We start from the raw sequence: 10,000 nt of genomic DNA, 5'->3' as shown, positions 1-10,000 counted from the left end.
GACTGAAAGCATGGTTATAAGTCCTTATAAGACATGTTGTTCACAGTATCAATTTAGTTGAATTACTTGTTCCATTGGTGTATAGACACTGGACGTCCATACAGGCTGCCTTTTTAGAAAGAGGTAACAAATGTAATTGTTCACAGATTTTTCAGGAAGTAATTTTTTTGAAGTGCTTAATCAGAGACAGACATGATTCATCACTTCTTTCCTTTCAACTGTCTTAAAAACATCTCCACAACAACGACTCGAAGCTCCCATGTCACAGCTCCACCGGGCCTCTGTTAAACTAACGGCACAACATCACAGGAGACACTTTGGTAGAATCTCTACATCATCGAGCACCTCTTCCTCTTTACCTCTCTCTCTTCTTGCTCTGTTTAATTCTCTTGTATTTCCATCTTCTAATTATTCACTTGCGTTCCCCTTCAGCCCCCGCGTTCTCTCATTATCCTCCAGTGCTCTCTCGTCCCTCTCTTCCTTTTTATTGTGTCTCCCTGGAGAGGGGCGTTGGTTATCAGAGCGTCACATTATACCAGATGTCTCCTAACATGCACAAGTGGAGTGGAACTGTGTTTTCAGCAAAGAGCGTCCGGAGACCTGGTGTTGTTCTCCGAAGGCGGAGATGTTCTTGTGTTGAGAAATTGAGTACTTAACACAGCCTTCCATGTTGTGCTTTAGATCCAGTATATCGGGGCGGCAGTAGCTCAGTCTATAGGGACTTGTTGGGAACTGGAGGGTTGATGGTCCAAGTCCTGATGCGGACCAGAATATGGAAGTTTTTCTGTTGTGCTGGAGAGGTGCCAGGGCACTTCCCGAGTACAGCCGAGGTGCCCTTGAGCAATGCACCAAACCCCCAACCGCCCTGGTGCGCTCCCTCAGTAGCAGCCCCACTCTCTCCACTAATGCACGTCCACAGGTCCTGTTTGTGCAGGTGTGTGATTCAGGACGATGTGTGGGAGAAGCATCGCTCTCAAAGTGTAAAAAACAGAATTTGCCTCTTGGGTAAAGTTTGTAAAATTCAAAACAATTTAGAAAAAAACATTTTTTTTCGTCCATGTTTCCGGTTTGACGTTGAAACATCTGTAACAGCTGTCTGCAGAGACAGAGTGAGACACCTGTTTGGGTTAGAGCTCACCTCTGCGGGTTAGGCTTTTTACACTTATACCCAAATATCAATTAGACACAATTAGAAGTACATGACAGCGCCATGATTAAGAAGAGGCAATGCAGAAAAGTGAGACTTAAAAGAGGACACTGAGGGGCGCTGGTGGTGCTGTGGTTAGAGCGCGCACAGGCTACAGTCCTCCAAGCGGGGGGCCCGGGTTCGAGTCCGACCTGTGTCTCCTTTGCAGCATGTCATTCCCCACTCTCTTTCTCCCTGATTTCCGGCTATATCCACTTTCCTATCTCTCCAATAAAGGCACAAAATACCCAAAAATAAATCTTTAAAAAAAAAAAAAGAGGACACTGACGGTAACACTGGGTTATATAATTGAGTGCGCTACTTATTGTAGATATTATATGGAATGTAAAAGAGAACAGTCTTGATTTGAGATATAAATCAGAAAAATTTAATGTTGAAAATTGTGACTTTGTTTTCAAAGTCCTCTAATGTCTCTGATGATTCACGTCTCACAGCTGTCTGTGTCGGCACACTGTGTTGTTTTCAGGCCCACTCTCAACACACTTCATCTGTTTGTTTTTTGTGCACACACAGCTTGTTTTCACGGTGGATATGTAACACGAGTGTTTACTCTTACCTTCAACATGCACAGCATAAGCTGGGTGTTTAGCCCTGCGGCCCGCGGAGGACCAGTCATCGCTTAGAGCTCTGAGAGGTTTTAATCAGCTTCTCTTGAACCTGCTGAAGAAGCTCGTTGACTCCAAACATCCGCTTGATTTTTATAATCACTCAACGGTTTGATTTAAGTCAACTTTTTCCATTTTTTTCTTTTGTTATTTCTGACAAAAGCTCTCTGTCATCAGTCCAGGGAAACATATTCTGCATGTTGAACAGTAGTAGCTGCTGAGCATTGCATAGTGTTAATGTATTGTTTACATCACGTCACAGCATGCTGTGAAAGCTCCCAGCTCTCTGGAGCCATATGTGATGTATGGAGAGAGCTGAATGGTATGTGATTTCTTTTCACAGCTTGAGTGTGAAGAACGATCACGAGCCAAAGCATGTGCACGGTGTCCAATTAAAAGAGAAAACCCTATTGTTTAGTTGGAATTTAAAAAGTCTTGCGTGTCGAGTGAAGACAAATGTATTTATTTCGAGCCGAATGTGCCATTTGAAATCTGCTCTAATGTAGAGATCAGACTTTCTTTATACCCAGACCTCCAGTTTAGTTAGAAGTAGAAGTGGTACTCAACTCTAGTATCTAATATAGACTGTGCTTCAGTATCAAAGGGTTTCTTTCTTATATTAAATGTACTTAAAAACTGAAAGAGAATGAGGTTGATAGAAAAACTGAATTTTGAGAATTATATTAATTTTATTTTTTAACTGTAAAACACCTTAAAATCCAAGTCTTTCTCCTGTAGGTGATAATGTGAGTTATTTTCTCTAAAAGCATGACTGAAAATGATTAGTCATCATTTCTGAATTTCATGCCACATTCTTTCTTTCAGCTCGGAGAATATGTTGATCTCCCATCACGTCTTTGTTTGAGAGAGAAGTCCTGCACTGAAAGAGTCGCATAAACCACCAATTTTGTTGTCATCAAAGATGCCGCTAATTTGTTGTGTTGAAATCAATCTGTTGGTGACTCAGAGTGGGTGGGAGGGAAAAATAGAGTGTGCAGAAAGAGTTTTGGCAAAATGAAACAAATACAGACATTAATAGAGCTACCTACCTTCAGTGATCAGGAATTTAACTTAAAGGTCACATATTCTCCTCCTCTTCCACCAGTTTAAATAAGTCTCAGAGCTCCACAAAACATGTGTGTGAAGTTTCTTGTTCTAAATCCACTCTGATCCTGTATTTGATCATGTCTATAAACCCCTCTATTTCAGCCCTGCTCAGAACAGGCTGTTTCTGTGTCTGTTCCTTTAAATATGTAAATGAGCTGTGTCTGACCACGCCCCCTCTCTGGAAGGGCTTGGGTGTACTCGGTGCTTTCTCGCTCCATGTCCTATTGTTTACGGTGAGAAGGCAGACTCAGAGGGCAGAACAAACACCTAGCTGTGGGAGTGTCACCCACCTGGGGGGAGGGGCTACTGCCCTTTGTGATGTCATGAAGGGAAAATCTCCAAACGGCCTGTTTGAGTACACATTTTCTGAAAAGTGGAGCAGGTAAAAGACGGAGAGGATGGACTTTTCTCATCATTGGGGGGTTTGTAGACGGACTAGAGACACATATAAGTGTTAGAGGAACATGGTGAGGTGGATTTTGCATAAAATGTGACCTTTTCATTTTAATTGAAATATATACTGTACAGTCTTTAAATAAAGGTCAAAACCTGCATTTATTTAAGAGTAGGCTTAAAAATGAGGACTGTAGAGGAAGAGGAAGAGGATTGGACTGTGGCAATTTTGAAAGACAAAGATTTCATTTTATATGTAGATAGTTCCATTACAAAGATATAGTACTGATGTTGACGAACCATTCTAACGTCTTTCTCTCCTGTGCGTGTCAATCTCTCCTTCAGATCAGTAAGCAGCAGCTGCAGACGGTCAAAGAGCGTTTCCAGTCGTTCCTCAGCGGAGACACACAGATCGTGGCCGACGAAGCTTTCATCAACGCTGTCCAGAGCTACTATGATGTGAGTCTCTAGTATTTTTCTATGTGGACAAATATATCATTCTGCGACCGATGTACTCACAACCTAAGGGTTATGTAAGTTGACACCAAAATGAACAATTTGACTTTTGAAATCGCTTCATAATTAAGTCAGTGCAAAAAAAATTCTGTCTTATCTTTTATCATATTTAGTAACATAAATTAAACATATTGATCCAGACTAAACCAAGAAGCATAAACACATTTTAAAGGAAGAATATGCAACATTTTTTACATAAATATATAATAAATCCAGTCTGTCCTGTGTAAATGTGTCTCTGAGTCATGACTGTCTACAATGAGGGAGAAGCTCGAGTCCCGCTGGCTGTGTTGTTGTCAGAGCCGTGTTTACATGGACGGGACGGCCGGCTCCTCCCCTTGTGTATAAAAGCTGTTTAAGTCAAGGACTGGAGAGAAGAAGAAGAACATCATGGCTATTCTTTGTTTATTTACATACAATGTGAAGCTATGAGCTCTAACATTAGCATGCTAACACAACAATGCAGGACACAGGAGGCTTCAGAATAGCGGAGGCGTGGCCAAACAGCAGTTTGTTTTGGTTTCATGCTGGTGCTCAAGGGCGGATCAAAAAGTTGCACATTCTTTTAAAAACACTCCAGGAGTTTTACTTTTTTAAAAGACCAAAGAATGACGTAGTTTTATTTGACACAGAAATACAAATCAAGCATGGATGTATTTTTCTTTCTGTGAGTCTCTTCAAGTGCTTCATATATTTCACATTTCTTAGACCTTAAAGGTTATGGAAGTTATGTAAACAGTGCTCTTGATAGTTTAGGTTTTCATATTGGAGAAAACAAACCTCCAGCAGCCAGATGGTGGCCCGTCTGCTGCCGGCGTCTCTTCACCACATTCAGCACAGAACATATGTTGCATAACGATGTCATCAATGAAAGTGCAATGTAATGACATTAAAGACAGAAGCTTAAGCTTTCTGTTGCAGAAAAAGAACGATTGGATCTGGATGTTTTTAATAGGTTTTTATGTTGGATCAATTTAAACAGGATTCCTGCTGCCTGAACATTATCGGCCTGTTTTACACAGCATGTAACCAAACATAAGAGAACAACATGTTAACTAGCTTTCAGTTCAAAAGAATGAACGCTCCAGCTACTTCTTCATTTTTTTTGTTTGAGAATGAGATCTCTGGAGGACTAACTCCTCTTTCCCTGAGCTTTGCTGTCTGACTTTTGAATACCTTGTCGAAAAAATATGTTTTCTCAGCATAATCCGTTAAAGGAGCGATGGAAAGCACTCCTCCAAAAGTCGAAAATCCATGGAAAGGTTCCATCAATGCCATGGCAGCTTTAGTAATAATCTTATACAAAATATTATTATTCAGTCGGCCTTTAAAGGAGCAGTATGTAACTCTGACGCCTAGTGTTTAAAATGCGTACTGCAGTCCAGTTTCAAAACATCATAGAGAGCTGTCTCCCCCCCCCCCCCCTCCTCTCTAGAGTCGATGCTCTCACAGGTCACCATGTGGTGGACTCTGAAGCTTCAGTGTTTATCCAGCTCTGCATGGGTCTGTAAACCTTTCTGTGTTCTAACCTCTCTCCATTTTTCAAAAAGCATCTCCAATATTGATCCTAGTTTGAGCACGTTTCTGCTCGTGGAGCTTATTAGAAACATGCAGAGGCTTTTTAGGTCGGGTACAATCACTTCTATCTGAACCACTTCTCTTACCCGCTTCCATCGCTGCAACACCTGTTGACCTGATAACTGCTCTCATATCTGGTAAACCGAGGGGCGTCCAAAACGGCCGTGTGGGGGTCGCCTTAAAACCGTCTACTTTCTCTGGTCCAAACAAATCCAGAGCATTCAGGAGCAGAATCTAAAGTTAGAAGGAGGACATACTGGCTGCTGCATTGTTGTCAGAGAAGCCAGCACTTCAACATGTTTCCTTAATGTCTGATCATATAGTAAGATACCTTTATCATTTCATTTACAAGATAGTTTACAAATTTGTCTTTTAATTTTGACAGGATATGTTATTTCTATATCAATATCTATAAAAAGACAATTTCTTGAACATTTCACAATGTGGCTGTTACGCTCCCGCCGTGAGCCTCCTAATGTTTATAATGAAAACTGTCATAGCGGGGAAACTAATACTGGGGTCAGAAGTGAGTGAACCTGTCTCTGTTCTGATACATGATGCAGAGTCTACACTGAGCTCCTCGGGGCAGTGTTAATAACGCTCTTTCAGTCGGAGGGGCTTGATCTACTGGGAAATAAAATGTGATGAAAGGAAATCCTTTTCTGCATCTTTTAAACTCTCCTGGTTCACGCTGTTCATTTACAGTTTGACATTTGACGTCAGGTCCCCGAGGGGCTGATGTGGAGAACCAGGAAAAGGTGTCGGGCTGGTTGTAGGGCCGTGAGGGGCCGGTGTGCAGCGACAGTAAATAGATCACACAGGCGGTACTCGTTATTAAAGCAGCGTTATAGACAGTGATGTTCTCAAACAGCCAAACGCGCTGCGATCCTCCCCTTGTGTATAAAATCTGTTTTAGTCAGGCTACAGAGAAGAAGAACATACTCACTGATTATTTGAATGTCATGTAAGTGTTTTTAGGGCTGCACGGTGGTGAAGTGGTTCTCACCGTTACTTCACAGCGAGGAGGTTCCTGATTGGAATCACTGCAGGAGCCTCTCTGTGTGGAGTTGTCATGTTCTCCCCGTGCATGTGTGGGTTCTCTGCAGGTACTCCGGCTTCCTCCCACGGTCCAAAGACATGCTCGTTAGGTTAATTGGTGACTCTAAAAATTGCCCGTAGGTGTGAATGTGAGTGTGTCTCTAAATGTCAGCCCTGTGATTTGCTGGCGAACAGTCCAGGGTGTAACCCCGCCTCTCGCCCAGTGACAGCTGGGATCGGCTCCAGCCCCCCCCCCCCAAGACCCTGAAGAGAGAAAAGCGGTTTAGATAATGGATAGATGGAAGTGTGTTAAGGACAATTTTTGCCAGTAGGTTTGGTCAGGGAGGTCCATATCCGAAAACATATTAAGCTTAACATTGGTTCCTTTATTAATTTTCCTTAATTGTATCCCTCCGCCTTAAGAAGGTCAAGAGGCGACGTGATAGTTAATAAAAAGAAAAATGGTGAAAAAGCGAGAATACAAAAAAGGAAAGCGGTAGAATACTGACATGCCCCAATGCGCCAAAGATTTCTGGTGATTCCAGATGATTACCTTGATTCTCTTTAATCCTGTTTGTTTGACTTTTGATCTGGATTTTTAGATTACTGGGCTGTATCCAGATGCATTCAGTTTGACCATCAGTCTACCCAGAGAGAAAACGTTTCTAAGGGCGCACTCACACGAGGAAATCCGCACCGTGCCTAAGCGCGCTTCACCTCGAAAGTCCAGTTGGTTTGACGAGTGTGAGCGCTCCGATCCATGCTCAAGCTCGGCACTTCCTCGGCCCTGGCACGCTCTGGAGAGGTGTGTTCCTAGCGACGCGGTTCATGCACGAGCACAAGCGCGAGACTCAAAATAAGAAACGCGGTCAGTAACGTTAGCGTTCATGTCCTCTGTGTTGTTCGATCGCTGCTCGGCTGCATACCAAACAAACCTGCAGAGCTCTGTTCAACCATCATGAGAGCTGCACATTTCATGCTAAAGGTGAGGAAGCTTTGTTGATACAGCAAAATCTAAACACAGAGGCAATGCAAACAGGCTGACACAGCAAAGACATTGAACAACACTGCGCAATAAATAAACAACTCCATGATAGAATAAACACATTGCAATTACAACAACTAAATCATGAATTCAGTTAAATCTGTCGTAGGTCACACATACAAAATGCAGAGTGAATAAAGATTTAAAAACAGACTTTAGGTTTTCATTTGAACTCGAAGGGTTTTTAAAAAAGCTAATCGAGGACTAAGACTCGCTGAAGGACACTTGGAGATCTGAGGGTGATGTGTGTGTGTGTGTGTGTGTGTGTGTGTGTGTGTTTGGTAGGTGGTGCTGACTCGTTGACTGGCACCTCCTTATCAGTTTGTGTGGCAGCACAAGCTAGCTAAATGAACACGGTGTGATATTTAACAGATGAAGCCGGCTGCACAGGTTATCCAATTCAATTAAACCCCCGGAGCTCTCAGCTCGGCTTAAGCTGCAAGGCTCCACCTGACGGAGGCCCGACAGACACACGGCGAGCTGGAGAGACAGGAATAGAAAGATAGAGGGGGACAAGAGACAAAGGGTTTAAAAAAAAAAAAAAGGAGCTTGACAGGTTCAGCAGAAGGTGACAGGTATTTACCGCCCATCAATCATCAGCTTGTTCGGAGACTTTCAAAAATGAATCAGAGATCTCAATGCAGACATGTCGGCTCTATCACCTACGATCTTACCTGTCACTCTCGGGTGATTGAAAATAACTAACTTACCTTTTCGGAGGGTCTGACCATGCACACTGATCGATTTTGTTTTTAAATATCTGTGTTTGAGATTTCTAAAAAAAAAAATAGAAAAATCGCATTTAAAAACGTCAAAATCAGTTTAAATCCCAGGGATTCATTAGAACTCATGAACCTGGGGTTATAGTCAAGACCACCGAGACCAAGACAGACCCGAGACCAGAGTGCTCCGAGACCGAGACAAGACCAAGACATTTAGGGATCGAGACCGAGACAAGACCGAGACAAGACCAAGACCATAAATATAAATGAAAAATCATCATCTTGCTTTCAGCGGGCGTGTCACTCACTTAGACCATAGCACCGGGAAAGTTGTAACCAGGGGTAACTGGTGGTAACCGGGGGTAACTGGTGGTAACCAGGGGTAACTGGTGGTAACCGGGGGTAACTGGTGGTAACTGGGGGTAACTGGTGGTACATTACAAGTGTCAAACTTTGTACAGCTACAAATTAATTGAATTTATTTGTTCTTTTAGAAAGCAGCGTTTTCCTTCTAATGACAGTAATGACGTGGGAAAATAACTTCTCAGTGGGTGGTCTTGACCGGTCTTGATTTAAAGTCCTCATTCCTCAAGAATGATCTTTAGACAAGACCGATCTTGAGTACTACAACACTACATGGCCCTAACTGTCAGACGGTTTCTGCAGAATAAATAGTCTTCTTATGCTGTAACAAAGTTGACATTTATTTTGTTTTTCAGAGTAAAAGAGACACTCGTTCATCAAGCCGTGAACTATGAACTCTCTCTATATATATAATGACAAAGCCAAAACATAAAATCTGAGATATATTTCACCAGATCTGAGCAAATAAATAAAATAATCGGTCTGTTTGGATGACAGAAACCATGACCTCATTCTGGGTTTAAAAAGAAGTCTCCATCATGAACCCCTTAGTGTTTCCTGACCCTCTATGACAGTAGTGCATAACGGAGGTGCAGTCATCCTCCTGGTTCCTAACTGGGGAAATAATATTGTCACACTCTGCACCCATTGTGTCTAAGTTGCACCCATGGGAGAACTGTACTTAAACAGAGGTGTGATCAGGTGCACTGGTGGTGCCTATGACAAAACACTTTCCTGCTAGTAACCCTGTATCTAAAGAACATTTGGAACACACTGATACATAAGGAAGAAAACAATCTGATTGGTTGGATTCATGTAATGTAGCCATTTTCACATCTGCACTCCAGAAAATATCTAGATAATCTCCCATTGGCTCGAGGTGAATTCTCCGGGGAATATCCTGCTGTATTCTCAGCTCACTCGGACTTGCTGCAGAAAAATTGTAGGAGGTTGGCAGGAGAAACTCCGGGTGAAATTGGCAGTTTGTGTTCACACATACAGCTCCTTCCATGACTTTTATGCAAGTGTGAAAGAACTGTATGAGAGATTCCTTGTATCTTGCACTGTATTAAGCCCACACCAGCCTGTGACACTATTGCACCATGCATCTTAGACCATGCTCTATAAATAGTAGAAATTGGCTATTTTAGTTTGAGGCTAAAGACTTGAAAGTCAATTTAAAGGTGGAGTCAGAGTCTCAGACTAGCTACATCAGTATCTTCTTCTTTTAAATGACTTTTAAAAACGAATTTTTATCGTAAGGCCTTCTTATAATCCTTGTTTCATCCAGGATGTTTTATTTGTTTTACTGTTAACTTTAGACAATCTTTGTCTCGGTTGTTTCTCTTTTCTCTGTTAATTGGATGATTGCTGCTCTGTTGTTTTATTTTTCATGCTTTTAATAGGATTTTATTGTTGTGTATTT

The 10,000-nt window shown here is 42.1% G+C and overlaps 1 protein-coding gene across 2 annotated transcripts in view; it reads left to right on the top strand.

Moving 5' to 3' along the window:
- cadpsa (Ca2+-dependent activator protein for secretion a) overlaps positions 1–10,000 on the top strand; it is a 164,542-nt gene that overhangs the window by 19,598 nt on the left and 134,944 nt on the right. For both annotated transcript variants that reach the window (XM_061041507.1, XM_061041508.1), the window contains exon 2: positions 3,658–3,771. In XM_061041507.1, coding sequence (XP_060897490.1) covers positions 3,658–3,771 — 114 coding nt within the window. The remainder of the gene's footprint in view (positions 1–3,657; positions 3,772–10,000) is intronic.

This window comes from Labrus mixtus, chromosome 7 (genome assembly GCF_963584025.1).
Source record: "Labrus mixtus chromosome 7, fLabMix1.1, whole genome shotgun sequence".
Classification (NCBI taxonomy): Eukaryota; Metazoa; Chordata; class Actinopteri; order Labriformes; family Labridae; genus Labrus; species Labrus mixtus.
The sequence above is the reverse complement of the archived record's forward strand: the minus strand, read 5'-3'. Positions and strand labels throughout refer to the sequence as shown.